This window comes from Asterias rubens, chromosome 7 (assembly GCF_902459465.1).
Source record: "Asterias rubens chromosome 7, eAstRub1.3, whole genome shotgun sequence".
Lineage (NCBI taxonomy): Eukaryota > Metazoa > Echinodermata > Asteroidea > Forcipulatida > Asteriidae > Asterias > Asterias rubens.
In genome coordinates this window covers 7,350,699-7,366,328 of record NC_047068.1, presented here as the reverse complement: position 1 = coordinate 7,366,328, position 15,630 = coordinate 7,350,699, and the positions used below count along the sequence as shown (strand labels likewise).

The 15,630-nt window shown below is 36.2% G+C and overlaps 1 protein-coding gene across 3 annotated transcripts in view; it reads left to right on the top strand.

Annotated features, from left to right (window-relative positions):
- Positions 1 to 13,489, top strand: part of LOC117292228 (fibrillin-2-like) — a 68,698-nt gene extending 55,209 nt beyond the window's left edge. For all 3 annotated transcript variants that reach the window (XM_033774201.1, XM_033774202.1, XM_033774200.1), the window contains 13 exons: positions 256 to 369; positions 977 to 1,336; positions 1,739 to 1,861; positions 2,615 to 2,728; positions 3,018 to 3,131; positions 4,601 to 4,720; positions 5,290 to 5,418; positions 7,061 to 7,177; positions 8,348 to 8,467; positions 8,992 to 9,108; positions 9,813 to 9,957; positions 12,241 to 12,399; positions 13,050 to 13,489. In XM_033774201.1, the coding sequence (XP_033630092.1) occupies positions 256 to 369; positions 977 to 1,336; positions 1,739 to 1,861; positions 2,615 to 2,728; positions 3,018 to 3,131; positions 4,601 to 4,720; positions 5,290 to 5,418; positions 7,061 to 7,177; positions 8,348 to 8,467; positions 8,992 to 9,108; positions 9,813 to 9,957; positions 12,241 to 12,399; positions 13,050 to 13,143 (1,826 nt within the window). In that variant the 3' untranslated portion in view covers positions 13,144 to 13,489. The remainder of the gene's footprint in view (positions 1 to 255; positions 370 to 976; positions 1,337 to 1,738; positions 1,862 to 2,614; positions 2,729 to 3,017; positions 3,132 to 4,600; positions 4,721 to 5,289; positions 5,419 to 7,060; positions 7,178 to 8,347; positions 8,468 to 8,991; positions 9,109 to 9,812; positions 9,958 to 12,240; positions 12,400 to 13,049) is intronic.
- Positions 13,490 to 15,630: the final 2,141 nt, after the last annotated feature.

Here is a 15,630-nt window from a genome sequence, read left to right as displayed (position 1 = left end):
GTTGCGTAATCCATTGAACCTGCTGAAAGAATTTCTGTCTCACTGAGACGATAATTGTTTTTGTGCAACTGTTTTACTCGTTTCTCAAAAAAATTACAGCACCTCAGCAAGTGCTATTTTTTAAGGGAAGTTTTCTACCATCATTTTCTTTAAACCATGTAAGTTAAATGTAAATCTGTGGACGTTTGTGTTTCGTGTCAAACAAAAAGAACCCAAACCCCTTATAATGGTTTTTTTCTTCTCTCCTTAATTCAGACATCAATGAGTGTGTGTCTAGCCCTTGCCTGAACGGAGCTATCTGTTATGATGGAATCAATGAATACACCTGTGCCTGCCCGACAGGATGGACGGGAACTAATTGTGAAACAGGTACATAAATTTAATGAAAACTTCAGTAGGAAGTTCAGTCTACTCTTGAAGATCATCTGAGCAGTAGATCTACTCTGGGTTACGTTCTTCTCGGACGGTGAGAAGACGGAGAGAGGCTTCTCAAATAAATGATGTTTGAAGCTTTGCACGGTGCGAACGATAAGAATAAACTATAAATAATAGTAAACTTGCGGGTACAACCATGTTAAAAAAAATCTCTTGTGACGGAGTGTTGGCTCTAAAAAGATCCGGTTGGTCTCTAGAACCGGCTCTTTTCAAAGGTTAAGTGTCTTTCTAAAGGACACAAGTGTATGGAGTGGGGCTCGAACCCACACTCTTCTTATCAAAAACACCAGAGCTTGAGTTTGGTGTTCTTATCTGCTCAGGCCAGGACACGAAACAATATACAGAATTAAAAAAAATTATTAACCAAAATTTTGATACCACAATCATAGGGCTATTGATAGCTAATGTGGTGGATTCAAATTGATTTAAAACTTACCCAGCTAGTTTCCCTCTTGTGGGTTATTGCTTAATGCAGAACTTGTCATAGCTACACGAATGAGTTTGTTTAATTATTATTATTATTATTATTTTGTTTTTCTAGCTATCGGATGCAGGAACAATTTTACCATCCCGCTGAATGGCAAAGTTGAAATCCACACTCCGGACTATCCCAGTAACTACGGTAACTACGAGGAGTGTCGCTGGTTCATCCACGGCACCCCAGGCCGCACAATGACTGTCCAATTCATGGACTTCATCACAGAGAACCGCTACGACAAACTCAAGATTGGAACCGGCGATAACATCTTTGACGAGGGTACCGTTCAGGTGGAAGCATCCGGGAACGTCTTGCCGACTGGATTCGATACGCCCAGCAATCTACTCTGGGTTACGTTCTTCTCGGACGGTGAGAAGACGGAGAGAGGCTTCTCTATTGAAATTCTGGATGAGGGCTACACAGGTAAACAAAATGATGAAATGTTACAGAATTTTTTTAGCAAAAAAATAGTTAATGGCTTGTTTCCTAGGTTGTATTGTAAACTTGGTTGTGATCCCTGAGTATTCGGCAGTTACAGGTTGTATAGCTTCAGACTGGCCCCCCGAACTAAGATATTGAAAAAATTTGACTTAAGTAAGGGCTACATGACTTAGTTGATAGGATGCTGGCAAACTAATCCTAAGGTTCGCATTTTCAAGTCCCGCCCCAGTCAACTTGTCTTTGTCCAACCCAAAATCTCTTAACTTAGAGAGGGTTAACAAACTCAACAACCACTAACCCTCAGAATCTGCAAGATTATATCAAAATGGTTTGCTGTTTTGTATAAACATTAAATAACCTTAATATTTTATTGTCTGCATTTAGACGTGTTACCATGCGACAGGGAACCATGCATCAACGGCGGTACATGCAGTAATGAGCAGAATGGACGATTTATATGTATGTGTACTCCGATGTGGACCGGTACCAACTGCCATACGCCAACAGGTAAAAATACAAAACTTGTTTCAATTTTGTATTTTAGGACTTCCGACCTTTGAACCTATGAAGGTGGACAATGTAACTTTTTATTATGAAGATCAAGTGATATTTTTAGAGTAATATAACGTCATTTTGAGATTGCTGTGTATGCTGCATTTTAATCACAGGGTAAGACTCAAAATACAACTTGTCAAACTTTGAGGGTGGTGGCAGACGGTTTGATGAGTAACAGGCAGGGCAGTTGCAGAGGGTATGCGTACTAAAAGGTGCAAGCTGGTCAGGTTGGCGTAGGCCTTCCAACTCTATGACCACGGTTCGAATCACGCCGGAGGCACTACGTGGACTGAGTTTTCAGTCCCTACTTGACTGCGTGGGTTTTCCCTGGAATATTTGTTGTGGTTTTCCTCCTACATCTATAACTGAAACTTCCTTCCTTGTCTTCTCTCAAGTGAGTTCTTGGCTAGTGCGGTGATTAAGTTTGCCTTTTCTGAGTCCGTGGCTTTACAACCAGACTAAATGAAATGAAAGCTGGAAGAAACAATTTCTCTCCTTTTTTTTCATGGTTTGTTTGTTGTTAATGGGATTTGAGAAATTGCATTGTGAGGTATCAATAAATATTTGGTTTGCGGTAACACCACATCTACTTGCAAGGTAGATTATGTTCTTTTGAGAACTTGTCTTGCTATATATTCTTCTACCGTGGAGTAGATTTGTTAGTGGTATATATGTATATTTATGGTTTTTTTCTTTTTGTTGTAGATATCAATAAGTGTGGTAACAACCCGTGTCGTAACGGTGCGGAGTGCTCCAATGTAGGGACTGATTACACATGTGACTGTCCAGCCGGATTCACTGGCAAGGATTGTGAAACAAGTAAGTATGGTTGTGGCTTGTGGTGCGTGGTGTTTGGCAACTGGATTTATGGCCCATTTCTTGAAGATTATGGCTTGTGGCCTGTAGCTTGTAGTTTTTGGCTGGCTGGATAATTTAAATAATTGTTGTGTATTTGTTTCTTTATTTGGTTCTATTTTCACTAATATAGAAATAAATGTTGAACTGAATAGAAAAATACTGGAAATAAATGTTGAGTTGAAAAGAAAACTTTGGGGAAGTTTTATTCATTTATTTCTTTTCCCATTTTGATGTTGCTTTCCTGCCTCAGATATCAATGAGTGTGAGGGTATGCCGTGTCTGTTTGGAGGAACTTGCGTCAACCTGGTGGGATTCTACACTTGCATCTGCCCACCGGGACATTCTGGGGACATCTGCCAAAATGGTAAGAAGCTGCAATTGTACATTTCTTTTGTTGATTAATAATAACAAAAATAACAAAAAGGTATTTATGTAGCACCTTTTGCTAGGCCCCAAAGCGCTGAACACGAAACAAAAAATACATTTACGTAAAGAACAACAGAAGTGCAGTTAAAGAAACATTACAGAATTGGTTTTGCTAGAAATGTGTAAGCACTCTATGTAATCCACAATATACATAAACTGACAAACCTGTAGAGATTTGAGATCAATCTGACATATGGGTCACAAGAGAATAGTGAAAAACCGATTACAAATTTTGCATTGCATCAATGCCAAAACAAAAAAATTAATAAAACGCTTACTGAGCGATAAACTCAAAACGCGAAATTAGATTATTCATTTCTCATCAAATATGAAATTTCAGACAGAAATATTTCAAGGGATGTTTTCTTCTATCATCATTATTAGACTGTGTTAGTTTTATGTTAATCTGTGATCTTCACGATTTTTGTTTTTGCCAATTCTGTAACGTTCCTTTAAAAACCTCAAAGAAGAAAAAAAGATTATTAAAACTCAACAAGACCACAAGGAGCAAAAAATCTTAAAAAAATTGAAACTCACATGAAGTTAACTAAAGAATACGGTATTAATTTATTGTACTTAAGGTTTCCACTCTTACATTAAATAGTTCACTTTTATCAGCTCATTTTATTGCATTCTTTTCATGGTTGAAATAACATCTAAATATAAAAATTCCTCTAAAAAGAAAATAATTTCTTGGTAAAAAACATTTTCTTTTTAAATACATAGTTTTTCCCAGAAGCAATTTTTTTTATCCCAGGGCTTGAAATACACACGAGGCCATAGGCACGGGACTTTGAGTTTAGAGTTGGGCAAGTAAACTAAGACCAAACATGTCTGGTTGTCAATGTCTAGTGTTTTTCAGTAACAAGTTTGTTTGCCAAGAAATGCATCATTTCCTTTGAATTTTGTTTCATTCACAGTAAAGTTCATATTATGATATTCAATTAGTTACTTAAACGACAAGTGAGATACATGTATATATTCTTTTAGTACTTGCTCAAATGAGCTATACAGAAAGTTTTTGTCTCTTTGTGATTCTGGTCTCACGACCAATTCTTGTCTATTTAAAAACTACCAGTAAGTATTACTATACTTGCAATATTTATTTATTTATTTATTTATTTTAATTCTTTGGACAAAAAAACAAACAAACAATCAAACAAGCACAGGCCGCAAAAACTGTCATCAAAAAAGATGTGCCCTCCCAAACCTAGCTCATAAAATGTACACATTTGTACATTAAACACTCTAAAATTGCAGTAAAAATGTAAACAAAAGATGGCAAATAAAAAGCAATTACACAAACGATATACACAAGGTACTTATGTACACCATAGAAATAAACTGAATTTTTTTTAAAGTAAATTTTTTATAAAATATCCTAATTTTGTGATTTTACTTATATAGTTCCACAGGCAGATTCCTGTGACATAGACTACTGTATGGGACGCGGTATGTGTACGTACTTCAACGATACATACAACTGTGCATGTGAGGATGGCTACGGTGGCACATACTGTGAGATCGGTAAGTCTGAAACGACAAATACATATTGTGTTTTGTATTTTATTGAAACAGTAGCAGAAAGGTTGCTCCTTACATTCATGAGCGGTATAGACAACTGCAACAGCCTTCTTGATGAATTACCAGACTCACAAGTCAATAAACTTAAAGGCATACAAATCACACCTATTCTAATACTTTTTAATTTTTTTATTAATTATTATTGGTTTATTTAAAAACATTTAAACTTGGCAGCCAGAGGCTGAATTGGGGTTTAAAATAACAGAGCATAAGAAGATATATATACTATTTTTAAAACTACAGGGGAAAAAAACGAGAACAAATGTTTATAGATTTCAAAAATTAGTCTAAATTAGTAAATTAGTGTGTATTTCAGTAAAAATATGTTTTTTGACACGCAAAACCCAAACTGCATTTCATCGTATAATTATATTTTACAAATGACAATAAAACATTAATCTCTATTAGCCCATTTCCCATGTCTTACATTAGCTACATTGGCTATCATTTGCAATAATAGTGAATTATGATGATTATTTTCTCTCTAATCTCCACCTCATGTCGTCCTGTAGATTACAACCCATGCCGTCGTGCCCCGTGTCTGAACAGAGGAGTGTGTTTCAATCTACCAGAGGGAGGATGGAACGGCTACACCTGCAAATGCGCCAACGGGTTCATTGGAGCTCGCTGCGATATTCAAGGTAAACAAAAAAGCGAACTGTTTCATGAGCTTTTGTTTTTGCCAACTTCGTTTTTGACATCCCTAAAGCCCAGTTCATACTTCCTGCAAATGCGGTACGAATTATGATGTCACATGGCTGTTTTTGCAAAAAATGTTACTAGGAGTTGAGCGCATTTCAACTGTTGCAAATTATTTGTTGCGACTTTGTGACGTAAAAAATGTGTAACGCATTTGCATTCACAAGAAGTATGGACCAGGCTCTACTCTGGTTGCCGCTGCATTTATGCAAAAAACTTGTTAACAGAAAGAAGAAGCAGGTGAGGGTTGTGGTACATGTAGCACCTTGTGTAAATATCTTTTGGAGTAGTTTTGGTTCTGAGAAGAACGGGTGGTTGACAATGCATGATTTCAATTAGTGTCATTTAGGACAGACATGCTGCATTTAAGTTATTATTCATAAATACCCCAGACAGTTTCTCTACTCCTATTGGTGGAGAGCGCGTCACTTGGGTTTTTTTAATGATTGATAATGACCAGTGTTTATAACCAGCTGGCTTCCGCGTGTCATGCGCGCAAGATTATCACGTGGAACGCAATTCTTAGCTATTAGACATAGCGCGTAATCAACTTCTAAGCGCGCGCGCAAAATCTATTTTTAAGCGCGCGCGCATACACACAACCCACGCGCAACAGACTCTTCACAAAGTTTTTGAAATCAATATTTCAAACCTCGAATTTTCAACTGTCAAAGTGTCTGTAATTGTCTTTTGTTAAATTTTTAACAAAAGGGCATTTATGAATGGGAATAAAAGAGTAGTGACTCATTCTTAAACATCCGTTTAAAACCTTGCAGGGTTGTTGCCGTGCGCTAATGGCCCGAGCCTTTGGCTCGGGCCTTTATCACACAGCAATTCGACCCTGCCGGCTTTAAACGGCCGTGTAAGAACTCATCGCTACCCTTTTATTCCCTTATTGATGTTATCATTGAAGGGATGCTGCAGTGAATTAAAATAAAACAGTTAATTTTGCTGTCATTTATTTCTGATATATGTATTGAACATCAATAAAATGTGTTTGTTTATTCCCGACATATCTGACTTGCGTAATGAGCAAATAAGTCATGCCCCTCCCCTTTTGTGGATTGTTACCGCCCGACGTCACGTCGGGAATTCAAACATATCGTCGGCAAAAAAAAGTCTGGTCCCTAACTACACGCGCCTAGGTACCAGGCCACACAGTGCACACGTCTCTATATGCACACAGCCAGCGGGCCCGATGGCTCGGGTTATCGACATGACGTCACGTTTATGCAAACGTTTTATCTCTTGAAAACCATTTTTAAAATACTTGCGCATTTAATAAAAAAATTATGTTAGGTTTAAAAAGTCATGTTTAATCGTCTAATCCTACCTCCATGGTTTAAATGAATAAAAAAAACACTGCAGCCACCCTTTAATATTATTAAAGTTGCAATAGGCTTGTCCAAATTTAATTCCCCTGTCATTCTGGAGGGCCTGGGCACATGCTTTCTGTGCCCATCCCCCCCTCCCCCTCAACCCAGCTTCCCCATTGTCTATACTGTACCTGGATATGAGACCGATAAAAGATATTCCAAAATAAGAACTGTAATGATCTTTTTGTTTGTTTGTTGTTGTTTACAGAGTCATCCAACTGTATCTATGCCAACCCCTGTGCAGCGGGCGCAACCTGTACCCATTCTAAGGGAGAGTACACATGTACATGTCCACCAGGATATGACGGCAAATTCTGCCAAAACAGTAAGTAGAAGACACTTCTTGCTTGGTTGGGTCATAGGTCATTCACCTGTGTGATAGTAGCCTTTTGTCAAGCCTTCGTGGCTGGGCAGCTTCGAAGAACCACAATTCAAAGCAACTGGAAGGGAAGACCACTCATGTAGCTGAGTGGAGAATGCCATGAGTTGTAAAAGGCCCTCCTGCTACGCCCCTTCGTGTGTAGCCTCGCCTTCCAGTCACTTGAGATAGCACCTCTATGAAGCTGTCCGAGCGACAAAGGCCTTGACGAAAGGCTAGTGTGATAATACTTCTTATTGAATAGTTTTTTGTTCACAAATACTTAATATTCATTCTTGTTTTCTTTTGTGCATTTGTGGCATATTCATTTCTATTTTTGATATTTGTATTTGTTCCTTCTACTTTCTTACCTTGATTGTACTTCTTATTGAATAGTTTTTTATTCACAAATATTTTAATATTCATTCTTGTTTTCTTTTGTGCACCTCGTCTGGTCAAAACTATAAGGTCCTTGTGGAAATTTGTACAGATTTTTTTTTTATACCAAATTTGTATTTAATATGCCCATATGAGCTTTTATAAGTTTTAATAACTTGCAGATTTTAATATTACCAAATTTGTATTTAATATGCCCATATGAGCTTTTATAAGTTTTAATAACTTGCAGATTTTAATATTACCAAATTTGTATTTAATATGCCCATATGAGCTTTTATAAGTTTTAATAACTTGCAGATTTTAATATTACCTAATTTGTATTTAATATGCCATATGAGCTTTTATAAGTTTTAATAACTTGCAGATTTTAATATTACCAAATTTGTATTTAATATGCCCATATGAGCTTTTATAAGTTTTAATAACTTGCAGATTTTAATATTTTTAATACTGTAAGCCATGTTTTATTAACGTCTATAATTTCCTTTTATATTGTCTGTTTCTTATAATTGTGGCATCAGGAGATTAATTTGATAGTAATTTAGCTTCCCTTTTTTTTTTACTCCATCGGGGTGCTCCTTTTTTGTTTTCTCTCCTATTTGTATGGTTATATATGTTTTCTTTATAGTTACTTTATGTACTTTGCATTTTGAAATGAAATGAAATAGTTAACATTCCTTTGACAAGAAATTAATTTCGCTGATTTTGTTCACCCCCTCTCCCCCCCCCCCCTTGCAGATATTGACGAATGTGCAGCCGTTACAAACCCCTGTAACACCAATGGAGTCTGCGTAGACAGGGTCGACAGCTACACATGCGCATGCAGGAGCGGGTTCACTGGAGCACTCTGCCAAACTGGTGAGAAAATAACTCTTGAATTTTCAGCAGCTGGATTTGTCATTACTGTTGCAGGTTACCAGTTAAAATGCCATGCGTTGTATGCATGTTTTTAAACTTGTTTTGTCTCTGGGCTTTAGCTAAGTTCAATTTACTTTAACGATGTACAACATGAAAACAATTGTTTACAAATAATAAATTTCAAAAACATGTCAATGCTAAAATCCAACCTATTTGGGGATCTGAATGGCTTACGGTTTTTTTTTTGCCCTGTCTTTTAGCTCTATGGACCCCGGTTCGGATCCCACCTCAGTCCTGAGCCTTGCATTTGGATTGGGTTCCAGTCCCATCCTGATTGCCTGGGTTTTCCCCATTTTGTTTTTCTTTCCTCATCTAATGCTGAACATTTCTTTACCATTTTATTTATAAGTCCTTCTATTTTGGTCGCTTGAGCTGATGTATGTTGAATGTGTATCAAGACGACACTCACTCTCCTGCAAAAAACTCCAGCAGTTACAAGATATCTGTTTTCTTTTTTTCCCCAGACATTGATGAGTGTGGTAGAAAGCCATGCTTTAACGAGGGTAAATGTACCAATGGTAAAAACACCTTCTTCTGCCAGTGTGCGAATGGTTTCTCCGGTGATGACTGTAGTGTTTCAGGTAAATATGTTTGCACTTATTGAATTTAACGGTTTGAATTTAAAAATACTTGGCTAAGCACCTCAGAGTGCCAGACTCAAGCTCTGGGCCAAATTTCATGGCTCTGCTTACCGTAAGCAAGGAACCAGTGCTTTCTCAAGCAGGGAATTCGGTGCTTACGTCAAGTGTATTTTACAGGTTAGCGGCAAATTGTTACTAGGCATTCTTTGCTTACACAGCTAGCGCAGACATTCGCTGCTTGCCCTGCAAGTGGAGAATGGTGATCAAAAGTGCAGAATTCAGCAGAAGGGAGAGCCATGAAATTGGGCTCCTGACGCCACAAACCTTAAACCTAATCCTAAATTGTGTATAGTTTCTGTGTAGTTTTCAGCACTTATTTTAAGCATTTGAATCGTGAAGGCTTTTTAATTTTTAATAGTAGTTTTACAGTAATTTTACAGTTACGTTCAGTTGTTTGTAGTATTTATAATGCTTTCAATTAGATACATGTAACAGCTTGTCTGGCCTAATTTCATACCCTTTTGTTGGTGGGCTTAAATTTGTAATTATATTCTATGTTTTGTTTTCTTAATGCTTTTCATTTTGCTATTAAGCGCTTTGAGGAATGTTATATTCATGTCGGGCTATATAAATACTGTTTTATTATTTTCATTATTATCTTGTTGAAAAATGTTTGAGATGATACTTCTCTCTTTCTCCCACAGCTGGAGCAGTGGATACAGGACCTCAGTATACCTGGATGGGTAATGAGATCATGTTATCTCCGTGGGTCATTGCCATCATCGTAGCCCTGGGCATCTTCATCATCTTCTTGGTTCTCCTTCTCATCATCAGAGGTCGTCATCAATAGTGAGTCTCGGTTAACTAAAGAAATATGAATCTGACATTAGATGTTTTGAATGCTGCCAAATTTTGTACTTGAAAAGTATCAAATGCAATGGCATTTACATCGTTTTAAAGGCAGTGAACACTATTGGTAATTACCCAAATTAATTATTAGCATAAAACCTTACTTGGTAACGAGTAATGGGGAGCGGTTGAAAGTTTAAAACATTGTGAGAAACAGCTCCCTCTGAAGTAAGGTAGTTTTCGAGAAAGAATTTTCCACGAATTTGATTTCGAGACCTCAGAATTATAATTTGAGGTCTCGAAATCAAGCATCTGAAAGCACACAACTTCGCGTGACAGGGGTGTTTTTTCTTTTGTTATTATCTCGCATCTTCAGCAACCAATTGAGCCCAAATTTTAACAGGTTTGTTTATTGCATATGTCGAGATACACTGAGTGAGATTATAAACGAGAGTCTCAGTCAGCTATAGAGAGCTTCACGGTAACACCTTGTGAAAATCTCTTTTTTAGTAGTGTTGGTTCTAAAAAGAACCGGTGTTTCTCAACATTTCGATTAATCAGTATGCTCTGACAAAGTCAGGAATGAGCCAAAACGTTCCTTTAAACAAATGTACAAACCCATTTTTCTTAGAAAGATGTTTTGGATACTGACAAATTTTGCCCTGGAAGGGTATTAAATGCAATGGAAGTGTTACACCATTTTATTAACGTCAGGTTTAGAGACTTGACATTTTGTTCCCACTTACATGAGGACTCTACTGGAAAATGAGTACATGTACATTTCCCTTCCTCTGTAAACATGACAACTCACTGTTTGGATTGATCAGTTGCTCTGATCGTCTTTAGGAAAAAGCTTTCTCCTAAAGCTATCAGAGCTTACTGATCGAAATGTGAGTTGTAAACCACTGGTTGTTTTCAGAACCACAGTTACTCAAAAGAAAATGTTCACATGGTGTTACCACAAACCTTTCTTAGTTAAACTTCCACCATGCAAATTTCAAATCCTAGTTATTTCAAATGGAAAATAGTACATCCCAAATTAAATTATACATTTCCCTTCCCCTTTGTAAAATGACTCCTGAAAATAAGGCTCAAGTTTATCTCATTTTTTTTTAGCTGCAATTAACAACAAAGAACAGTAAATATTCATGAAGTTTATAATCCATCGGTTTTGTTCTTAGATTTGGGGAAAGGGGAAGTTCATGTCAAAGCGCATGTCTTTTTATTTTTGAAAGCAAAACTATTTAATTTTGCATTGTTTTGTTGGCTGATTATTTTGGCTCCTTTTCAGTATATTCTACCTCTCTAACACGTCATACTATTTTATCTTTAATTCTTTTTACACAAAAAAGTCATCTCAAGAAGTAAGTTAGCATGTTTATAATTCATGTTGTTGTTTGCACCTGTTATTTGCATATTTTAGTCCATGAGTGCCGTGGCAAAATCACCCCTGCCGCTGAGTTCAATCTTAAGATTCAACTAGGTCTTGAAGAAATAGCAACACACTAGATTTTTACGACTAGTGAAATTCACCACTGCAACTTTTTTCAAAACCAAAGATGCTGGACATCGCAGGGGCAAGATTGTAGAATTCAGAATGGAATATGAAGTGAGCATTGCAATGAATGCCATCGAATTAATTAACCCTTTTGATGCAACAGTATATAATAGAAGACAATGATTGGAAATTCATTGCCCAACGAGTCATGCTTCCATTCGTCATGATTTGGACACTATTATAGTAGCCATTGTGTCACGGTGAACTAGGTAGTTGAAAAGCGACATTAGCGACTTGAAGAGCAGTCAATAGTCGCGACTTCGTCACTAGTCATGACTGTTTTAGCGGTCGAGGCGTTGGGGTAAACAGGGTAATGAAGTTGCAACTAGACGTAGCAATCACTAGTCGTAACTTTGACACTAGTCGCACTAGTCACCCAGGCCTAGCCGCAACTTTACTTTAGTTAACCACCCACTATGAATGTGTATGAATCGAGCTTGGCTTACATGTAGGTAGTGAACAGTAGTAAAAGTTGACTTGAATGTCTGATTTGCACGATTGTGTTTGTATATTTAGTCTCCCGTCATTTTGTTTTGTTATTATGTTGTATGTGTTATGTTCCTTTGTTGCACTGCAATGGATTATGTGTTTATTTCAGTCAACACAAAAGGAAACCCTTTTGTAAATTAATTGAATGGATTCGACCATTCAAATTTATTATTTGATGGTCTGTTTAGAAATAGTATCTCTATAAACGATTGTTTTTTCATTGTTATTTTTTAAAGTGGTGGATATGACGCAGAGAGGGCCGCCAACGAGCGCAAGAGAGGACTTCCAAATACCCAGCTTGATGATCAGATTCCGGTCCTCGCTGAAGACGCAGCAGCGGAACAACCTCTTGCTAGAGAGAATGATTATGGGTTCATCCCACCACCTGGCAATGCGTGAGTAAAACAAAGGAATTGGCCCTGACTGCCCACAAAATAACTTAACATGTAAAAAAGTACCACAACCCAGCTCAAAGTTTGTAAAGACAGGCAAACTTGTGAACTTGTTTAAAAGGCAGTGGACACTATTGGTAATTACTCAAAATAACTATTGGCATAAAACCCTACTTGGTAACGAGTAATGGGGAGAGGTTGGTAGTATAAAACATTGTGAGAAACGGCTCCCTCTGAAGTGACGTAGTTTTCGAGAAAGAAATAATTTTCCACAATTATTATTATTATTATTATTATTATTATTATTATTATTATTATTATTATTATTATTATTATTATTATTATTATTATTATTATTATTATTATTATTATTATTATTATTATTATTATTATTATTATTATTATTATTATTATTATATGTTGAGATACACCAAGTGAGAAGACTGTTCTTTGACAATTACCAATAGTGTCTAGTGTCTTTAAATGTGTATACTATGTAAGTCTAATTGTCTTGATTGTAGCATTACCAATTTGTTTATACTTTGAATTATTCTTACAAAGGTATTAAGTAACTTGTGATATTTCTCTGTAGTAAATAATTGTTACTTGAGCTAATCTCGAGACTGAACTTTCTCTTTTTCCGGTTTTTGCAGATCTACCGTGGCCGAAATCAACAGCTACGAGAACCCCTGGCCGCAGAGCACTGAAGATTTCTCCATGGATAAGATACAAAAAACTCATTTGTGATCGACGTTCATGAGATCTGGAGATGTTCTTGCCAAAGAAAAAAAAAAAAAACTAACCCACCCAACACCTCAAAGTTCTTTACTTCATAAAATCCTGGAGGCATCTCTTGTTGTAGTGTACATCACCTCTGATAAAAAAAAAAAGAAATTTGCAAATACGTCTTGTTTTTAAAGTTTTAACGGATATGTGTTTTCGAAAAAGATGACTTCTGCGCCTGTGAAATCTTCATCATAATGAATGCTTTTACCAAATCAAGATGCAGATTGAAGACTTTCTTCTCACTTGTTATGGTCACACCGTCACACCAAAATTGTTTTGCATGAAAATGTGTAAGTTGATTAAATTTGAAAGATTTGTTTTATAATAAAGGGAATATTTTCAATACAGGTCCGATTTGACGATACCATACCAAGTTATTGTCTAAAGCTTGATGGTAAAACTGTGTCTTACAACAACCCTGTTTTATTCGAAATCAAAGCCTAGTTTTAAATACAAAAATAGAAGTAAATGTATACAAGAATATTAATTTTATAACTCAGAGGAAAGAAAACAAACAATCATTAATTATTAACTTTTTAAAAATTGTGATATTGTTGTTTTAAAAATGTGTTAATTTTTATGAATTTCGTAAGATGTTATTTTTAATGAGTGAAGGGATTTTTATTGTAGTTTTTGTTCTTGATTTTTTTAAAGAGCATTAGAGCGTTTAATTATTTCTTGTTTTTCATTTCAATTCTAAAACTATTTTCGCAGTCATTTGGCAATTTCTTTCATCCCTTAGTTAAACCATCTTAGCTTCCTTGGGAGTATACAGCCTGGACTGTCAGGTATTGTAGCACACCCAGCTAAATCAAACACAAGAACCATTGTGGAAGTGTCGTGGCCGAGCGGTTAAGAGCACCGAATTCAAACTCTGGTGTTTCTGATCAGCCGAGTGTGGGTTCGAATCCCCAGCCGTGACACTGTGTCCTTGAGCAAGACACTTAACCATTGCTTCGTCCTTCGGATGGGACGTAAAGCCGTTGGTCCCATGTGTTGTGTAACGCATGTAAAAGAACCCAGTGCACTTATCGAAAAGAGTAGGGGTTCGCCCCGGTGTTCCTGGTTGTGGCTGCTTAATGCGCCGTAGCACCTTGTAAACCCTTATAAGGTGCTAAATAATTGGGTCTCAGAATTCATCACTGCAATAACCTATCTTTCTGAAAGTTTGTATATACTCAGCGCCTTGAGTACCTTGTTTGGTAGATACGTGCGCTATATAAGACTTCGATATATATATATATATATATATACCATCTCTGCCCTCACAGATATTAGTTAATTGAGTGAGGAGAACCAATTATAATTGGATTTCTTGCTCAGTGACACAAAGTATCATGGCTATAGGGATCGAACCCACATCCTGTTGACTTCGCCACCAAAACCCGAGACTGGTGCTCTTAGAGATTATTTATCTGGATGATTTGCACATGGGTTTGAACTATTTCACAGTGAGATTTAAGATTGAAACTTATAATGGTTCATTAACTTTTCACAATAATGACCTAAAATGTGCTTTGTCTTAAAACCAACTGTGTCTTTTCACTAATAGAGGTTTGCGGTAATACCATGTGAATACATGTATCTCTTTTCTTCTTTTTTTAAACTTTTTTTATTTAAAGAAACGGTGTTTAACAACAAGTGTGTTTTTTCTTTCTTTTAATCAAATTGTTTTCTTCACGTCAAGTCGTGTTTTTCACACTTTCTGACATGTTTTCTTCAACATTGACTCAATTTAATTCAACTTTATTTTACAATACACAAAATTACTGGACTCTAGTCCGAATTTTTAAATATTCAAAAATTATTATGAAACTCTGTTTTCAGTTATTATTGTTATTGTATTTTTATTATAAAAATAATGTTTATTGTTATTGGTAAATTTAATGGGAGTTTCAATTTTTGAAAGTCGTCTTTAATTTAAATTACAAAATTTCACTACCATTACGAAGTGTCTTTCAATTAAAATAAGTAGATGTTTTGATCAAACTCAAAATATTTTAGAAATTGTTTCCACTGCTTTTAGGACGCATCTTTGGTGGTGGATTGTTGCTTTGGAAACAACAAAATTTAGGAAATTATTTTAAAGGCACTGTACACGGTTGGTAATTACTAAAAAATATATATTAACATCAAACATTGCTTGGTAACGAGCAACGGAGAGCTGTTGATGGTATAAAACAATCTGAAGTAACGTAGTTTTTAAGAAAGGGTAATTTCTCATTAAAGTAATAAAAGACTTCTGGCCAGAAGCCTTTTATTTCTATTTGAAAGCACACTATTTTGTACAAGTGTGTTTTTTCTTTCATAATTTTCTTGAAACTTCAATGACCAACTGAGTACAAGTTTTCACAGGCTTTGTGAATTTATGAATATGTTGGGATAGGCCTACACCATGTGACAATTGCCAAGCGTGTTCAGTGCCTTTAAACATGGCTTTCTATTTGT